The sequence below is a fragment of the Carex rostrata genome, chromosome 19, assembly GCF_964058835.1.
Source record: "Carex rostrata chromosome 19, lpCarRost1.2, whole genome shotgun sequence".
Classification (NCBI taxonomy): Eukaryota; Viridiplantae; Streptophyta; class Magnoliopsida; order Poales; family Cyperaceae; genus Carex; species Carex rostrata.
The window spans coordinates 6,435,955-6,457,061 of NC_135936.1; the positions used below are offsets into that span (position 1 = coordinate 6,435,955).

Sequence of the window (21,107 nt, forward strand, 5' to 3'; positions counted from 1 at the left end):
TGGCTAAATACATTCATACAAAATGATTGAGCACAACAGAATTATTTCTATATTTATTGAGACACATGAGCACACTCTCTTGCATGCATACATATATTGTAACACAAATGCATACACATACAGTACCACTACTTTTCGGTCACCATGGCGATTTCATCTCCAGCGCGCCACTACAGCAGACCTGAGATGACCACAGCAGCAGTGCCGACACGGTTTGATCCTGTGGCCCAGACCGCTGGACCATAGATCACAACATTGCGATCGCGTTGGATTACTTTGGCCCCTCCCGGTGTTACTAGCCCAGATAGCCCTGTTACTGCCATCATATATCACAAGGTTATACCATCTGTCTGCATCCGAAGGTTGCAGCCAGAGCCTCGGTTGTTGGTCCCAGATGACCACACGAATCGGCCACTATCGTATAATACCAGATTACAGTCTGTTTGCATTGTCAAAATGTAGTTCCCATACGAGAGGAACTGACCCCATACAAGGTATCGCCTGAGAACAAGACATAATCAGCAAAGCTAGAGGGAGCGAGAAAGGCGAGAGCTGCTGAGAGGATTAGAAGAGTTGTAAGAAGAGTAGGTGATGAGACTAGAACTGATCGATCTTGTTGAGTTGTGTTGGTTGCCTTAATTTGCTGGTGTTCTCTATTTATAGATCAATATAAGGGTATTACTGTAATTTGTTACTTCATCATGCCATGTGCTGATGTGCGTTGCGTTATGGCAATTGCCGACATTTTTATTTATATCCATTATTTAATATATTTTATCACAAATAACTAATGTTTTGAAATTTTTTTATAAACACCCAAACCGCAATAATTTCTTGTGGTTTGAAATTTTTATTCCAAATAATCTTTGAATAATAAATGAAACTGTAATCCATTAAAAAAATAAGCAAACACACATAATAAATGGTAAATGTATTTTAAAATAATTATATGGATAATTTTTGAATAATCTCTTAAGCTTTTGAAAACAACTAAACTCGGTCGTTGTATGTCTACCGTTGATAGAAAACTTAAACTGAATTTTTGAAGCACTAAACGATATTTTTTTGCAATTCTGATTCCGTCAAATGTTCGGGGATGATCCCCTCGACAAAATCCGGATCCGTCTCGTCCCCCCTTTCCGAATTGGGGTCATACGCGCAAATCCAACTTTCCTAGCCAAAGTTATGGTTGTTTAAAGTTTTTTTTTTTAAAAAAAAACGATGCTTCTGTGCAAAAACACTGATAACGCACCAATACTTTACACCCTCTTAATGACAGCAAAAGTGCATCAATGTTTCATTGCCAAAACATCGATGACGCGCCCATGCTCTCTAAATAGTCATAACTTTAAAATGCATTTAATATTTATTGTGTGCGTTTGCTTATTTTTTTTAATGGATTACGATTTCATTTATTATTCAAAGATCATTGAAATTATATATAATTGTTCAATATATGTAATTTAAATTTGATAATTTGTATTTTAAGTTGGATATTAATCAAAATATCGGTAAATTACTCTACATGCAAACTAAAAAATTCTACAATTAATAATTACACTACAAAAACCTAAATTACAGTTTTTTCAACATGCAGCCACAGAAAATTCGAAACCACAAGGGGCTGAATTGGCTATTCAGTCTAAGCTTTTCTCGGATTTTCTATGGCCACATCCACGAAAATGTGCAAAAAAAAGTGGGGACCGAATAGGTTATTCGGCTCCCAGAAAAATTAAAAATTATGGACCGAATAGGGAATTCGGTCTTTGCTGTTTTTGTAAAAAAAAATTAATAATCTTGTTGGTTTGGTAAAAAACAATTTCTTAATTATGGTTTATAAAAGAAATTCCATTGAAATGGTAATAAGTTAATTTTCACACAGTTCCCTAAAAAAAATTTGAGCTTTTAACTTCTATATATGAAAATATACTCCACAAAGTAAACAAGTTAACTTAAAAAGGAAAAAAAAGAAAAACATCTACGTGTTTCCTATCATAATATTTCACTTTTGTTTGTAATAATTATACAATAATATTAACTCATATTGTAGTCATGATACATGATAATAATTTGTATAACATTTAAAATAGTATCAGATTATTCCAATCAGACAAAAAAAAATATTTATATATTTAGATATATATATGTTTGGTTGCAACATTAGAATAGCTAGAATAATAAAATTGGTGTTTGTCTTATTATAATAGCTTGTTCCAACTTTTTGTGAGAATAGTTTATTCTAATAAGACAAACAAGTTTGATTTTCTATTTTAGCTATTCTAATCCAATCAAACACCGAATAGCTTGTTCTCAAAAATAGCTTATTCTCATTCTAACCAAACATACCAATCGGACAATAATTACATTCAATTCATGTGGAATTGAATAATGGTTCAATTAATATTTTTTTAATAGTGGGGTGAATAATGATTCTATTAATTAACAGCAACATGTAAGACTGCAGGTTTCATTCTAATGAAACGGGCTTTATTGTCTTTTTTTTTAAAATAATAATTAACAGCAACATTATAATATGCCTATATGGTGTAATGGTAATGGTCAAAATCCAATTGGACAATAATGTAAGACTGCTGTTATATATAGAAGTGATGGCACCCACTTCTTGTAGTTTTTTTAGACTGTTCTATTAAATCAAAAAGGCAAAAACACACCTTAATTAGAAGACAATTTTTATTCCAATAATATAAATCAATCCTTCTAGTTTGATCTGACCCATATGTAAATTGTGGCACAATGGTGGGATAATACAAGTATACGATGTATGAACAGATTTACATTCATTCATACGGGTGCTAGGTCACTCTAAAATTTTAAAATTTTAATTATATATATTGAAATTTAATTAAATTTTAATATTTGGAGTTTTTTATAATAGTCTAATCTCTCATTAAATAACACATGTGCACTTATAGTCTATTGGTTCATTTATTGACTAGTATAACATCAATGTCATTTCAATCTATATAACACCAATTCCAAAATCTATCGAATCGACTTCAAACGGTGAATCCAAATCATTCAAACCAATCTACTTCATTAGTTGTATATTTACATGTAAAAGTTATCACATTTTGAATTTATTTGGTATCAAGTCAAGCGGTCAAATGTGTGAGTTTTTAAATTAATTTTAATACATTCATTTTTCAATTTTTTTACCTCTTAATTTGATACAAAAATAAATTGAAAATATAAAAAGTTTGCATGTAAACACATCATTCATAAAGTAAATTGGTTTGAATGGTTTAGATTAGTTATTTGAAGTCTATTCATTCAATTTTGAAGTTAGTGTCATGTGACACCGATGTCATACTAGCCGGACTCAATAATATATTGTGCATATTTTCTAGTTCCTCCCGTGATACTATGGATGCATTAGATACTGAATAAGTTGTTTTTGTTTTTGGTTGAAAGCCCGTACGCGATTGTATTAATCCAACGATATACAAGATAGCAATTACATAGGTTTCTTTTGATTAAAATAGAAAGTATAAAACTTATACATTGAGCTACTTGTAAAATTATCTAATTTGTTATGTCAGAAAATAACATATATGTGAAGTCAGAGAATGCGAATTGGTCTATTCGGGCCCGATTAGCAAGTAGGTGGGTATTCTGATTTTTTTCTCTACGAATGTAGACACAACAGTAATTTTTCAAGTTGCATGGCTAGCAGAGTACGCCGTATTGAGCCCTTTCTTGAGAACGAAACATCTTCTTTTTTTCAAAATCGACGTCGCCCAGAGGAATGTGCAGCCGAGAGGCACTGAATTAAACCGGACCAAGACAGTCGCCACTTAGAGAGGAGGAAGAGAAGAGCACTGAATCCAATCGGACCGGGACAGTCACCACTCAGTCGAGAAGGCATTAAATCAAATCAAACCGGAAATTGAATCAACCGGTTCAGGACAGTCACCACTCAGAGAGGTGAAAAAAGAGGAGGAGGAGGAGGAGGAGGAGGAGGAGGAAGGAGGAAGGAAACAACTCTTTACAATCTTGTCATCAGCAACAACCATAAAAACGCGTACCTTATTCATATATATAGTTATAGTAGATACTACGAGAGTGGAAACAAATACACAAAACCCTCAGTCGAACTCAAAAAATAGAGACAAACAGACAAGGCGACGAGCGGCAAAATCTTTAAACAAAGTCATCTGCTCGAATAAAACGAGACGAGATGAACCGAACAGATGAAAAGAGATGTAGACAAGGCGGAGCGGAGTGGCCGAACTAGTGTTGTGACTCTCAAAACGGTAAATTTTGGATCGCCTTCGGTATCGCCTGCGGAATTTACGAAAAGACCTGCGGAGTTTACGAAGTATATACTGAATAAGTTAATACAGTAGACAGTAGTTAACGATATTAAGAGACGTGATTGTCTGGCCCACTGGATCACATTCACATGTCATCTCTCGCAATTCTTTTTTTTTTAAATAAAGGCGTGAGATGGGACTAGGGGTGGCAACGAACTGAACCGAACCGAACCGAACTTACCTTAGGTTTGAGTTTGGTTTGAATTAATTTCGAACCGAACCTGGTTTGATTCATTTCGAACCGAACCCATTTCAAATCGAATTAATTGCGAACTACACATTTTTTGAATCGAATCCAAATCGAATCACGAACTAAATTATTTTTTAGCAGCCCTAGTTATACTGGTAGTTTATACATTAATTTTTTCTCTCGGGACAAAATTCACATGACTTCCTTTTACCGGTATGAACTATAAAATAAGTGTTTTTAAGTTGAAAAATTGTTCATGAAAAAATACATCAAAGACGGCTTTCCTGCTATGAACTATGAGAGACGACCGAAGAGAGAGGAGAGACAGTCATCTAGGCCGGAAAGAGGAGTGACAGCCGGAGAAACAGCCAGTCGCCGAGAGCATCGTCTAGATTTTAGAACTAGAAGGAGAGTGAGTTAGGGAGAGATGGAGAGAGAACTAGGTTATTGAGATTTGAGAGCGAGGGAGTATCGGCTAAGTTAAATTATGACTCTCTATCTTGGATTTTAATTTCATCAGGTAAATGGATGGCCGGTGATTTTATGAGATTTGAACCACAAAAAAATCACGAACCTATTTCGATCGAACTAGCCTAGGTTTGAGTTTGGTTTGAATTAATTCCGAACCGAACCTGATTTGGTTTGTTTCAATTCGAACCCATTTCGAATCGAATTAAACTCGAATCAAACCCGAATCGAATCACGAACCTCGAATTTTTTTGCCAGCCCTAGATGGGACAACTCAAGGGAAATCAATCAAGCAACACGGAAACCATTTTTTTGAGAAAACATGTCCAGCCCAAAAACTCAGCATATCGGACCAGGGCTTATACTTCATTCTTACCAAAGAAGCCCTAATAAACTAGTAATCATATCACCCAAAAGATAAATCAAATGATGAGTTTAGGTTAGAGGTGTCAATGGCACTCTTTTATTTGTTTATCCGATCTGTACCGTATTCGATAAGACGGATATGGGTAAGAGTTTTTTTTCATAAACTTATCGGGCACAGGTACGGGCCGGTAAAGATTTTTTTCTGTTATCAAAATGGGTAAGGGTATGGATAAAGTCTATTTCATACCCTTTACCCGATCGGGTAATTATATAAAATATATATAGAGAGAGAGAGAGAGAGAGGAGGGATTGGATGACACCGTGCATTTTTAAAGTCCAGACAGTTGATCCAAACCGTTCAACTTGATGGATATGTTAAAATGTGCTTGCAGATCAAATTTTATATTTTTCTGAATTTTTTTACTATTTATTAAGATGGGTACAAAAATTCAACGGTCTGAATATAGTGATTTTGTTAAATACTTAATAAATAGTAAAAAAATTCAAAAAATATAAAATTTGATCTGCAAGCACATTTTAACATATCCATTATGTTGAACGGTTTGGATCGACTATTTGGACTTTGAAAACTTTGAAAATGCACGATGTCATCCGATGTCACCAAAAAAGGGTGTCATCCGATCCCTCGTCGTATATATAGGAACCTGCTACGATGCTACGCGTAGCATAGAGGCCCTCCGTGCAACGGCTCAATATTCGACTTTTCAAAATCCTAACGGTCGATCTGAACCGTTCATCTTGTTCTCCATATATATATATAGAGAGAGAGAGAGAGATGAGGTATGGTGCATTGCAATGCATGGAGGGATTTGTTCATTGTACCATAAATCTAAAATTCAAAATTCAAATAGCCGATCCAAACCATTCATCTTGTTCTCCATATTAATATGTGCTTGGAGACCAAATTTTACATTTTTCTGAATTTTTTTACTATTTATTAAGTATTTTACAAAATTATTGATCCAACGGTGGCTGTTGATTAAATCTTGCTCTCCATTCTAGGTCTGGACGACTGGACCTTTAAATCTGCTTTCACACGAATATTAAAGTCGTGCGTCAAAAATGTTTGGCTCAAAAACTCAACAGTCAACATATCAGACCAGGGCTTATCCTCCTCTGTTACCAAAGAAGCCCTAAGGCTGTCCTCCATTGTTACCAGGATTGATACACCTAAGGTAAATCAAATTTTGAGTTATATCCGGACCGTTAAATCTGTGCTGGCACGAATATTAAAACAATCCAGTATATTCCATCTCACGGACCGAATTGGTTCTGATTCTAAATTATGATTGAACATTTTGAATCTAAATTCAAAATTTGAGTTAATTCAGGGATATGAAACCTCAGAAGAAGCTCGGACATCAAAACAGAAGTGTTGTATTAAGGTCTCCTCTGTTTTCAACAAATACTTAGTTATAAATTTTTTTTCTTTACTACAGTTTTGTTTTTGACAATTTTTTTTATTTTCACCTATCATAGCTGATTATTTCTTTTTTAATATGATAAAAATTAATTGTCATTCTATATTCTATAGATCTAAGTTATCAAAAACAAATCTAAATACATCATAATATGTAACCAAGATCCTTGTTGAACCTTGATATTTCTCAAATTGAATAAAACAAAGAAACTTCTTTATTTTCTTTTATGGATCCGGACTCGAAAGAGAATGCGTGTCCTTGCGAAAACCCAAACCATGCAAGAGCATTTGCAAATTTCAATAGCTGATTGATTTCTACTTCATAAGAAACCTCATCCGACTGAAGATATAAAATGGTTCGTCGCAGATAATTTTGCATTTTCAAGTCCTCCCCCTTTGAATGATTTAATAAATTTGCAAAAAAAGGTGAGCTTTTGATATATATTTTTTTTCTTCCGAAAGATGAAGAATGGCGGTCTGCTTGCTCGAATGTTTTTCATCGTACGAACTACGATATTTTATGGAATTCTGGGCTGAGTGGAAACACTTCTTCAAGGCCCATCTGATGCTTCAATTTTTATTAAATTGGACTGGTTTTGTTTCCATTTCTCGCTAAAATGATTCTTTTGATGAGGTCCAGTTTTCTTCGAAGAGCTTCTTCCCTTCTCAGTTCTCATCAAGCCCTGTTGATTAAGAAAAACATATCAGATTGGATAGGCGAAACTGGTCTGAGTGACTCGGTCTCTCTCCTCCCACTATAGCGCTATAATTACTTTTTGAGTGAGGCTACGAGGCTGTGGTACAATGTATAAGATGCAGTGTAATAAAATGCGGTCTGTGTGATTGCATATGCGTATTCGATTGTAATATGTATAAAAATATGTACGCGGTTAATATTATAATATATGGGGTCTTGCATATGCGACCACATATTCGGTCATATATTACTACCGTATATTCGACCGCATATTCAGTCTCATATTACTGCATACTTGTTTGTATGATACTGAATATTAGTGCATATTTCCCGATATTACCATATATTACTGCATATTACCGCATATTTGTTTATATACATATGTATTCTTATTTTAAAATTCGCATATATAAGTTCGCATAATAATATGCATATGCGGTATGCAGAGCCTTCCTCATACTGCATAGAAACCACATTTAATAATATTATGTATAACACTTATTAGTCTGCATTATGGACTTAAATTTTTAGTTTAAAATTCATAACAGTCGATTCAAACTATTCAACGTGGTCTCCATATAAATATATACCCTTAAATTAAATTTTGCATTTTTTAGAATAATTTACTATTTTTTTAGATGGATAGAAAATCATTTGATATGAAAAATCTAGAGTGATTTATATCATTTAAATAAATAGTAAACAAATTTAAAAAAATATATATGAAATTTAATTTACATATACATATTCATATGAAGACTATGTTAAACACTTCAGATCAACTATTAAAGTTTTAAAAACAAAAGTAATGATCTATAATACAAATTAATCCTACATAATACCATAACCTCACTCTTACTATGCATGGTACTATTTTTATGTAAGGTGTAACCCTCTAATTTTTATAATCTTTCTGAAAAAGAATTTTTTCTGGACCTATCGTAAAATTCAAAATTATAAAAAGTTTTAACTTGATAAATGGCACGTGGCACTATCAGCCCTCTCTTCCGATAACATTTCGGAAAAAAAAAGAGAAAGAGGAAGAAAAAATAAATAAATAGATTTGTATGCTAATTGATAATTTGATTAAATCTTTTTTATTATAATTTTGAGTTTTTCGATGCGATTGATTGTAGATCATTATTGCAACATGAATTGAATTTTTGAATAATCTAAAAAGAAAATATTGGCCCCCGCAATCCTATCTCTCAGTTTGCCTCTCAAACCAAAAAATAAAATATTAATTTCACCCACTTTTTATTACTCGGATTAATCTCGTCTATATTTTTTTTTGACAATATGTAATTTTTTTTTTGTAAATTTAAAATTATTTAATTTTTATATTTCAAATGAGATCTATAATAAATAGGTGTTCAAACTGTCAATTTGGTAGAAATCGAAGTAAACTAGCTCAACCAAACGTTTTTCGGTTTTCAAAAATAGAACCGAATCGAACCAATTAAACTTATCAACCGAATAAGAACCGAACAGAAGTAAATTTGAATTATATTTGTGTCATTATTTATTTTTCTTTTATTTTGATATGCTATGTATAAAACCTTGGTATTTTAAGTTTAATAGTTTTGTATATGCTAGAATTGAAGATTTCATATATGCTAGGTATAATGATTGTACTTAGAACCTTGTAAAGACTTGCACCCATTTTTTTTCCTCCGATCAATCTTGTCTATTTTTCCGACAATATGTAAGAAATTTTGATAATCTAAAGCAATAAACATATCTACTTAATTTTCTTTTTCAAATAAAATGAAATACATAACGAAGTATTTTTGAGTTATATCCGTATTACTGTTTTTTTTTATATGTTATTGATAAAAAATTTGACATGTTAGGTTTAAAAATTTGCGCGCACCAATTAACAACAATTGTAAATGCACTAGCGATCTTTTAGAAGATGATTATGGTCAAAGATAATTAGAGTTGGGAAATTAGACCGGAGATTTAATTTGGAGACAGTTATGAGGTTCCAAATATAATTTGTCTATTTTTTTTATAAAATTTAATATGTATGAATCATGAGTATTCCAGTGTAATGATATATTTAATGAGATCGTGGATCTCATGAGGTTCCTAATCTAATTTTTTATTTGTTTGATTAAAATTATTTATTGGAAGATGACTATTGAATTGTAAGGATATATTTAATGAGATCGTGGATCTCTGAGGTTTGATCTAATTTTTAAAGGAAAAGAAAGATATCTACTTTTTCTTTTTTTTTTGTTAATTTCAGCGACCACACTGGGTTTCGGTAAGAGGATTAATTAAATCTGTCATTCTTGTTTACTGATAATCTAGATTAGTTGTTATCTACGATTAAATATGTATCGGTAATTTGATATGTATTTATAGATTAATTCAGTTTTTTTGAAAGACCATTTATTATTATTAAGTATGTCAATAAGAAATTAATTACCGAGTTTTGTAATTCATTTTATCTTTTTTTAATATTTTTTATTAACACAGATGTTGACGTGTCCGTTTTAACATCATGCCTCCAGAGCATGACAAACTCATTGACCAACTTCATAGCATACTTTGTTGAATAGAACAAGGGTGTTCTTAAGTTTATCAAGCTCTTTGGTGAACTCAAGTCTAAAACTCATCAAATCGGTTTTAAATGATGAATCCGAACTATTGAAATATGTCTTCCTTACGAATGATGTGTCTACATGTGAAAATTTTAAACATTCAAATTAATTTAGTATAAAGTTAAGCGGTCAAAATTAAAATGTTAATAAATTAATTTTAATGCATTCATTTTTTGAATATTTTTTGACATTTTGACTCTATGCAAAATCAATTTCAAAATTACATTTTTTTTTTATATGTAGACGCATCACTCGTAAGGTAGGAGTTTTAACGGTTCGAATACGTCATTTGAAGCCAATTTGACAGATTTTAGACTTGAGTTCACCAAATTCCATCACTCGTAAGGTAGACGAGTTTTAACAGTTCGAATACATCATTTGAAACCGATTTAACAAATTTTAGACTTGAGTTCTCCAAAAAATTTGGTGAACTTAAGATAAACACCCTATTTCTACTCTGTTCACTACTCAAAAATAAAAGAAGGAAAGATTCTTAGTCGCATCAGCTACGATTTTAGTCAATTAGAAGAAAAAAGAAATACCTTTTCTTTACAGGTTTATAGCCAATAGAAGTGGTTTTTATTTTCTGGCCAGAAAATTTGAATTTAGCATTAACTAGACACTTCGGATATGTTAGATGTCTGCTCATTACATAAATAAACACTCTTTTAGGGTAGACATGTTAACACTATTTATTTTTTAATTAACAAAATATATATCTTTAAAAAAATATAAATATATAGACAATTTTAATTTTTTTTAATCTTTCCAGCTGTCATATTTTTTATAATATAATTAATATAGTTATTATTTTATTAATTATTTGATTCGATAATGGGTAGTTTTTTTTTTTTCTATTTCTATTTTGGACCAATTGTGCATCTTAAGAAACATATTAGAAAAGTTGATTTTACTTAATTTTACATGATCGAATGTAATTATTTTATTATAGTGTTAGGTTAGTACTGTAATTATTTTATTATAGTGTTAGGTTAGTACTGTTATTTTTGTTATTGTGTTAGATTAGTACTGTAATTATTTTATTATAGTGTTAGGTTAGTACTGTTATTTTTGTTATAGTGTTAGGTTAGTACTGTAATTATTTTATTATAGTGTTAGGTTAGTACTGTAATTATTAATTTTATTATACAGTTTGGTTGGATTGATAATAGACTATTCTTGGGGTTAGACTATTCAGAATAGCCTATTATGTGTTTGGTTGGATTAGAATAGCTAGAATAGTAAATTCAAACTTTTTGTCTTATTAGAATATGTTATTCGGTTTTGAGATTTGACTATTTTAATATAACAACTAATGGCTATTTTTTATTTGGCTATTCTAACTGTTCTTATTTAATGACCTTGCAAACAAGAACTTTACCTTTAGTCCCTATCTTTTATTATAGTGTTATGTTTTCTGACATTATCTTAAAGAGACCCAGCATAACAGAGCAAATGATATTTTTAATTAAATTCATTACACAAGTACATCTTACGACCATACGGAGTGCATATTTATTTAGGATTGGTTCTCTGAAGATTAAAGTGCATAAATATAAGATAATCCAAATTAATAGCAACAAGCTGAGCATGTCAAAAGGTATTTCAGGGAACAAAGGAACTTAATGGTGATTGAAGGTCATAATTACCGAGTAGAGAGATTACTTCATGAGCAGATTAATATATCGTTATAAAAGTTTACAACATCCAGCGCAACCATGAAATCAACCATGTATCCTTGGCAGTTTTAGTACCAAGTACCAACTCACCAGCACTAGTACAAACCAGTATTGTAAAAAACGTCCGTTTAGGTCAATTAATCGGCTAATTAGTCATTGACGGTGATTAAACTGCTACGGAATTTCCCGACTAATTTGCCGATTATTTCCGATTACAACTGATTATTCCCGATTAATCACTTGACGATACCATGTCCATCCGATGAACGCATATAGTTTTTTACAACACTGGTACAAACAGCGGAAAACCTTTCCATTAATTTGCCCCAAGTTAATTAAAAGCAATTAACTTCAACTTCAAATGAATATAATTACTAGAACTAGCATTTGGACTTTGGTCATGGATTCGATATCCGGATAAAAAAAATCATTTGTTATCATAACAAGAGTATGGATTTTGAAATCATATGTTATAATAACAAGAGTATGGATTTTGAAAGGCATAGACCTCCATCTCTTTGAGAATGAATATAATTACACCAAATGAATATCCATTATCAACTCACTGGAATTGAAAGGAAAGATGCCGTTGCATATTCTCCTCCATGTAAAAAGTAAAAGACGAGTGTTTCAGTCACGAATGATAATTTTTTTCATAAACCATAATTAATAAAATAAATTTTACGAAACCAATATAATTAGTTTTTTTTTCAAAAATTATAAGGACCGTATGGTTCCACGGTCTCTAAATTTTTTTTTCCAGACTATGGGAAGTGTGTCTTACCAAAAAAAAAAAAAATTTAAAAAAAAAAAATTTAATTTTTTATTTTTTTTATTAAAATATTAGAAATATTGAATATATTTATTTGAAAATAGATGAAATATAATATAATTTGATTTATTAGAAAGACTGCAACAAATAACCCGGATCAATATTTTTCAGATCGGATTTTTCGCGGTTGTAAGAAAAATTAATATATTTCTTTATGTGTTATTGGAAAAAAATAAAAATGCTTAGATTTTGAGTTATTGATCCCGGTTCAAAAGTCACTTCTAGATAATTCAGAAAATATTTTGATCCTTCTATGACATTTAATTTATAAAAAGTTGTATCTGTTTTGAGAATTCGTTTTGAATAACAATCATTAAATAACTTAAAGTTTTTGTTTTTTTTTCAAAAATAGATACAACTTTTCATAAATTAAATGTACTAGAAGGATCACAATATTTTCTGAATTACCTAGAAGTGACTTTTGAACCGGGATCAATAACTCAGAATCTAAGCATTTTTATTTTTTTCCAATAACACATAAAGAAATATATTAATTTTTCTTATAGCCGCGAAAAATCCGATCTGAAAAATATTGATCCGGGTTATTTGTTGCAGTCTTTCTAATAAATTAAATTATATTATATTTCATCTATTTTCAAAGAAATATATTTAATATTTCTAATATTTTAATACAAAAAATAAAAAAAATTAAAGCACCTATCATTTCTGTCTCCCAAGTGTCCAACAGACAACGCTAAGTACCACTAAAAAGCCTATTCTCTCTATCAGAGGCAATTGTACTGCAAATTTGAGGATATCCTCAAAATGATACCAATTATGCATATAGTTCTGGCTTTTATCAAATCAAAACCATACATGTTGTGCAAGGGAACAAGTTAGAAATAAGTGAGTAACACTTATATTGTTTGAGCACAATTGACAAGTTTGATCCCCATCCCATCCCCTTATGACTAAATTATCTTTGGTTAGGATTGTGTTATTTAGCAACGTTTTTAAAAATATATGGATGGGATTTGGTTAGCTAGGTGTAGGGCGCTAGAAATGAGAACCTTGTAAGTGATCTCTCTGTGCAAATACTTTTTTTTAATCAATATATTTGTTAGAATTTTTACCAACTAACCTTCTAAAAAAAGGAATCACCAATGTGTTTATATGTTACGCACGGAATCATGAAGAAGTTTGAGCGTCCCTTCTGATTTCAAAGAGAAGAAGAGAAAAAAAAATCATACTTCTATTCTCCACTTAAATGTGACAAAGAATAATGTCATTAATTAGTCATACAGATCGATTCTCACAAGTCTATTAAAAATTAAGAAAGAAGTATATGTGTATTTTTATAGTAAAGGTCAGAAGTCAAGCCAATTAACTATTTAATATCCATAAATAATTGTTCTTTTTGGATTTCAAACCAGCACCCTCATGTGGAGGAAGTATATATTTCTTGGGATACATTTTAAATAGAATAAGCTGGTAGATCTAATTAATGTAATGAACTTGCAAACAAAATTTTTACCATTCAGTCCCTACATTTCTGACATGTCCGCTGACAGGGGCGGACCCACCTTGAGCCAGAGGGGGACAACTGCCCCCTCTGGATTTTGAAATTTAGTGAAAAATACGGGTTTAGTATCACTTTGCCCCTCCCTGAAAATTGTTTTGCCTCTCACTAGAACTGAAAATCTCGCTAGACTAGTTCAAAAACATTGTTAATGAAAAATTGTGTTGTTTTTATATAAATTTTATAGAAATTTACAGGTTCGGACCAACTTTGTTGTTTTTTAATATGTAAAATGATATTATGTTGTTGTTTTTATTATGTATGAGTATATTATTTTTATTGTCGATTGTTTTTTTTATCTAGTATCTGATTAGTTAATGGGTTTAAACCCTATAAACTATTTGAATCCAATTCCTGCTCCTCCCTGACAGAAATCTTGCATCCGCCCCTATCTGCTGAAAAATTAAAGAGACCTATCATAACAAAGGAATAATATTTTCAATTGAACCCGTTACTCAAGTGCATTTATTACCAAGGAAACAATCTAACCAAAAGCATTCATACAAAACGATTAACAAGAATTGTTTCTGTTTTTATTGAGACACACATGAGCACTCTCTTGCATGCATAGATAGCAACACAAATGCATGAACAGACAGTAACATTACTTCCCGGTCACCATGGTGATTCCTTCTCCAGCCACCACAGCAGGCCCAGTTGAATTTCCTGAGATGACCACAGCAGCAGTGCCGACACGGTTTGATCCTGTGGCCCAGATCGCTGGACCATAGATCACAACATTGCGATCGCGTTGGATTACCAAAACGTAGTTACTTTGGGAGCCCATCCCAGTGTTACTAGCCCAGAGAGCGCTGTTGCTGCCATCATAGATCACAAGGTTACCATCTGTCTGCATCCGAAGGTTGCAGCTATAGCCTAGGTTGTAGGTCCCAGATGACCACACGGCTTGGCCATTATCGTATAAGACCAGATTACAGTCTGCTTGCATTGTCAAAACGTAGTTCCCATATGAGAGGGACTGACCCCCATACAGGGTATCGCCTGAGAACAAGACATAATCAGCAGAGCTAGAGGGAGCGAGAAAGGCGAGAGCTGCTGAGAGGATTAGAAGAGTTGTAAGAGGAGTAGGTGATGCCATTAGTAGTGATGAGACTAGAACTGATCTAGTTGAGTTGTGTTGGTTGCCTTTGCAGCTTTGCTGGTGCTCTCTATTTATAGATCAATACAAGGGTATTACTGTAATTTGTTACTTCATTATGCCATGTGCTGATGATGTGTGTTGCGTACTTGGCGTTATATAGCAAATTGGCAATTGGATTATTGGTACGTGGAACATATTTATTCGCTTCTTATTATATTTCTGGTTGGAGATAAGCTGGGGCAGTGCGGTATAATTGACAAAGCGAGCTAATTAGGCTGGGAAGACATGAAGCCGCGCCAATGCCAAGATGGGGATCAAGACACTTACTCATTTAGTTGCTCAAATGTTTTGAGCTATTTTTGTTTTTATTTCACTATTACATTACTTGTGTAATGGACCATATCATGAATGAAATACGGACTAGATCCATATTTTTCTTCAAAAGAAAATAAAATCAAGGTTATTTTTTGATGAAGCAGGTATCCATAAATAGAGTAAAACTAGGGTGTTCTTAAGTTCACCAAGTTCTTGGTGAATTCAAATCTAAAATATGTCAAATCAGCTTCAAATGATGAATTCGAACCGTTGAAACTCACATACCTTACGAGTGATGCATCTACATGTGATAATTTTAAACATTCAAATTAATTTAGTATAAAGTCAAGCGGTCAAAATTAGAATGTTAATAAATTAATTTTAATGCATTTGTTTTTTGAACGTTTTTTTACCACTTTACTCTCTGCAAAATTAATTATTTTTTACATATAGACGCATCAATCATAAAGTAAACAGGTTTCAATGATTCGGATTCGTCATTTAAAACTGATTCAATTAATTTTAGATTTGAGTTCATCAAATTCTTTGGTGAACTTAGAACACACTAGTTCTACTCTCCATAAATATTAGATATCAATGCTCCGCTTGATATTGCTTTTATAATAGTTCCTCGCTATACGGATGAAAAATGCACAAATCTAAAAGAATTGGATGGATTAACGCTGATAATTTCACTAGTGGGCCGTCTTTGTAAAAACATGATACATGCAGAGAATCAATAATTCAATAAAGTAAAATATGGGCCTAATACTTCCCACTATACAATTTAGGCCCAACAAAGCCTCAGATGCGCTGAATTCCAATTCAGACTCCATTGACCATATATCATTTTTTCATAGTGTAATTAAATACCATTAATATTCTTGATTTTTATTTATATTTTTTTATCATTATAATTTTACTTTATTTCCTTTTTCAATCTTCATTATCATAACCAGTATTATAATTATTGTCACTAATCAGAGGTGTTACAATTGAGAAGATGCTGTTGCATATTCTCCTCCATGTACATGATCGAACATAACCTATGTTAATTTGTGATATAAAAAATAAAAACAGTGTTTTAGTCCTGAATGAAACACATGTAAAATATCAGGCCCAAATTTCATTGGGCCGGGCCTGTAGTATTTGTTGATTACAGTGTAGGATTCGTACAAATAGAGGGACTTGATTTGACTTGTCAAAGACCTAGTGGGCCCAGTATATCTATTGAAATGACATATTGCTGGAGCCAGTAAACAAGGAAAATCTATTTGGTGGGTCCCAGTTCACGGGTTATTAATACGGGTCCACCAAATTGAGGTTTTTCTTATCAAAAAGTACTCTTATGACATATCTTAACCTAATGGTCCGATAAGGTACTCTTATGACATACATTAATTTCTTATCATATGATCTGACCTTAATTTTTCCATCTTCTCTAATTTTATTTTAATGCAAGATAGGCCGAGATTTTCATATTTACCCAAAAAAAAATATTTTTTATTAAAAATAACCACAGTTCGATGAAATTTTTAAAAATACCCAATCCGCGGAAAAAATACGCGGCTCGGGATTTTTTATTCCTCTCCATGGAAAAAATCCGCGGACCGGGAATTTTAATATTTTTTTTTTTTGGAGATTATGTTGTTCAGTTTATTTGGAATTTAGATTAGTTTGAATTGTTAAGTTGGAGGTTTGTATGAATTTTATTTGTATGAATTATTAAGTCAGAGTACTTCTTAATCCAATTTTGCATCTTTTGTTAACATAGCAAAACATTTTCAAAAATCATGAAAATTGACCAACATGCAGTCTTGACATCGTAGAACAAAACTGTGAAGTTTGATACAAAAATCTCAAAACAGATCGCGAGATATTATCTCTCAAAAATTACCCGAACTACTGAAGGAGTGCTTCTGGGCCCAACTTTGCACCTCTAGTTAACATACCAAAGCATCTTCCAAAATCATGAAAATTGATCGACATGCAGCTTTGACATCGTAGAACATGACTCTGAAGTTTCACAAAAAATCTCAAAACAGATCGCGAGATATCATATCTCAAAAATTCCATGAACTGTTGAAGGAGTGTTTTTGAGCCCAACTTTGCACCTCTGGTTAACATACGAAAGCATCTTCAAAAATCATGAAAATTGACCAACATGCAGTCTTGATATCCTAGAACAAGACTGAAGTTTTATGCAAAATCTCAAAACAGATTGCGAGATATCATATCTCAAAAATTGCCCGAACTACTGAAGGAGTGCTTCTGAGCCCAACTTTGCACCTCTGGTTAACATAGCAAACCATTTTAAAAAATCATGAAAATTGACCGACATATATTCTTGATATCGTAGAACATGACTGTGAAGTTTCACACAAAATCTCAAAATAGATCGCGAGATATCATCTCTCAAAAATTGCTTGAACTGCTGAAGGAGTGCTTCTGAGCCCAACTTTGCACCTCTGGTTAACATAGCAAAGCATCTTCAAAAATCATGAAAATTGACCAACATACAGTCTTTACATCAAAGAACATGACTGTGAAGTTTCACACAAAATCTCAAAATAGATTGCGAGATATCATCTTTCAAATATTGCTCGAACTGCTGAAGGAGTGTTTTTGAGCCCAACTTTGCACTTCTGGTTAACATAGCAAAACATCTTCAAAAATCATGAAAATTGACCGACATGCAGTCTTAACATCATAGAACAAGACTGCATGTCGGTCAATTTTCATGATTTTTGAAGATGTTTACCTATGTTAAACAGAGGTGCAAAGTTAGGCTCAGAAGCACTTCTTCAACAGTTCGGGCAATTTTTGAAAGATAATATCTCGCGATCTGTTTTGGGATTTTTTGTGAAACCTTACAGTCATGTTCTACGATATTAAGACTGCATGTCGGTCAATTTTCATGATATTTGAAGATGCTTTGCTATGTTAAACAGAGATGCAAAATTGGGCTCAGAAGCACTCCTTCAGTAGTTCGGGCAATTTTTGAGATATGATATCTCGCGATCTATTTTGAGATTTTTTTTGTGAAACTTCACAGTCATGTTCTACGATGTCAAGACTGCATGTCGGTCAATTTTCATAATTTTGGAAGATGCTTTGGTATGTTAACCAGAGGAGCAAAGTTGGGCTCAGAAGCACTCCTTCAGCAGTTCGGGCAATTTGTGAGAGATGATATCTTGTGATCTGTTTTGAGATTTTATGTGAAACTTCACAGTCGTGTTTTACGATATCAATACTGCATGTCGGTCAATTTTTATGATTTTTGAAGATGTTTTGCTATGTTAACCAGAGGTGCAAAGTTGGGCTCAAAAACACTCCTTCAGCAATTCGGGCAAATAAAATTCATACAAACTTCAAACTTAACAATTCAAACTAATCTAAATTCCAAACAAACTGAACAGCATAATCTCAAAAAAAAATTATTAAAATTCCCGGGCCGCGGATTTTTTCAACGGGGCGGAATAAAAAATCCTGAGCCGCGGATTTTTTCCACGGGTTGGGTATTTTTAAAAATTTCGCCAAACCGTGGTTATTTTTAATAAAAAATATTTTTTTTTGGGTAAAAATAAAAATCTCGGCAAGATAGGGGTAGCGACCCTAATCACATATATATATAGAGAGAGAGACTAGCTAACCTCAAAACATTTGATTCTAGCCCTTGGAACAAACAATTCGATTTTTTGATTTTCAAAACCCAAATAGTTGATTCAAACTGTTAGATATTCAATCTATATTAAAATATGCTTGGAGACCAAATTTTATAATTTTTAAAACTTTTTTACAATTTATTAAAATGGTTTAAAAATCATTGTTATTGTTAAATTTTTGCACCATTAAAAATAGCGATTTTCAAACCATCTTAATAAATAGTAAACAAATTTGAAAAAATATAAAATTTGGTCTCCAAGCACATTTTAATATAGATTAAACATCTAACGATTTGGATCGACTGTTTGGACTTTGAAAATTGAAAAACCGAGTCATTTGTTCATGGAGCCAGGAAAAAACATTTTGAACTTAGTCATTCTCTCTCTCTCTCTATATATATATATATATATTAGAAAAATAACTGTATATTAAAGTAATTAAACTTTTTTAATTTGAAATCTGTAATTCTTTTGAATCAAGACTGTTGGAAGCCACCTAATTACCAGTGTATCCTGCTAATAGTCGGAGATATGTGACTATACTAGTCACTTCAATAAGCAATAGTCGGAGATAAAATTGTAGGAAAAAAGTACTATTATTACCCTTCTGCAAGAACTATATATTGCATCAGGATCAGATCTCAATCATGATTTAAAGTAATCACCAATGTGTTTATGTGTTCCCGTAGGGAAAACACCGAAAAATAAATGTACAAAGATAAATTTTTGTGGAGATTGCGAGAACTACACAATTCGAATGTACTTGCAAACAAAAAATTTTGCACCATCATGATTAATGTACTTGTAAACAAAATTTTTACTATTTAGTCCCTATCATTTCTGACATTGTCTGGTGGCAAATTAATGAGACCCAGCATAATAAAGGAACAATATTTTCAGTTTAACTCATTACATAAATGCATTTATTACCAATAAACACTCAGGCGAAATACATTCATACAAAATGATTGAGCACAACAGAATTATTTCTATAATTATTGAGACACATGACCACACTCTCTTGCATGCATACATAGTAGCACAAATGCATACACATACAGTAACATCACTTCCCGGTCACCATATATGGCGATTTAATTTCAAGCGTACATAGTAACACAAATGCATACACATACTGACATACAGTAACATTACTTTCCGATCACCATGGCGATTTCATGCATACATAGTAACACAAATGCATACACATACAGTAACATTACTTCTCGGTCACCATGGCGATTTCATCTCCAGCCACTACAGCAGACTTAGTTGAATTTCCTGAGATGACCACAGCAGCAGTGCCGACACGGTTTGATCCTGTGGCCCAGATCGCTGGACCATAGATCACAACATTGCGATCGCGTTGGATTACCAAAACGTAGTTACTTTGGCCCCTCCCAGTGTTACTAGCCCAGAGAGCCCTGTTACTGCCATCATAGATCACAAGGTTACCATCTGTCTGCATCCGAAGGTTGCAGCTATAGCCTTGGTTGTTGGTCCCAGATGCCCACACGGCCCGGCCACTATCATATAATACCAGATTACAGTCTGTTTGCATCGTCAAAACGTAGTTCCCATACGAGAGGGACTGACCCCCATACAGGGTATCGCCTGAGAACAAGACATATATAATCAGCAAAGCTAGAGGGAGCGATAAAGGCTAGAGCTGCTGAGAGGATTAGAAGAGTGGTAAGAAGAGAAGGAGATGCCATTAGTAGAGATGAGAGTATAACCAATCTAGTTGAGTTGGGTAAGTGGCCTTTGCCAGTGTTCTCTATTTATTGATCAATATATGGGGGTATTACTGTAATTTTCTATTTCATTATGCCATGTGCATTATATGACAATTCAATTATTGGTAGCTGGGATTTCTAGATGTGGATCGAT

General features: G+C 32.6%; 1 protein-coding gene and 1 long non-coding RNA gene across 3 annotated transcripts in view; both read right to left on the minus strand.

Moving 5' to 3' along the window:
- Positions 1-15,234, minus strand: part of LOC144571465 (mannose-specific lectin-like) — a 53,122-nt gene extending 37,888 nt beyond the window's left edge. For both annotated transcript variants that reach the window (XM_078320755.1, XM_078320756.1), the window contains exon 1: positions 14,739-15,234. In XM_078320755.1, coding sequence (XP_078176881.1) covers positions 14,740-15,234 — 495 coding nt within the window. In that variant the 3' untranslated portion in view covers position 14,739. The remainder of the gene's footprint in view (positions 1-14,738) is intronic.
- Positions 15,235-20,110: 4,876 nt separating this feature from the next.
- Positions 20,111-21,036, minus strand: LOC144571467 (uncharacterized). Its single transcript, XR_013517518.1, has 2 exons — positions 20,436-21,036; positions 20,111-20,286 (listed from the first exon to the last, which is right to left on the minus strand). It is a non-coding gene; the product is annotated as an uncharacterized LOC144571467 (long non-coding RNA).
- Between the last annotated feature and the right edge of the window lie 71 nt (positions 21,037-21,107).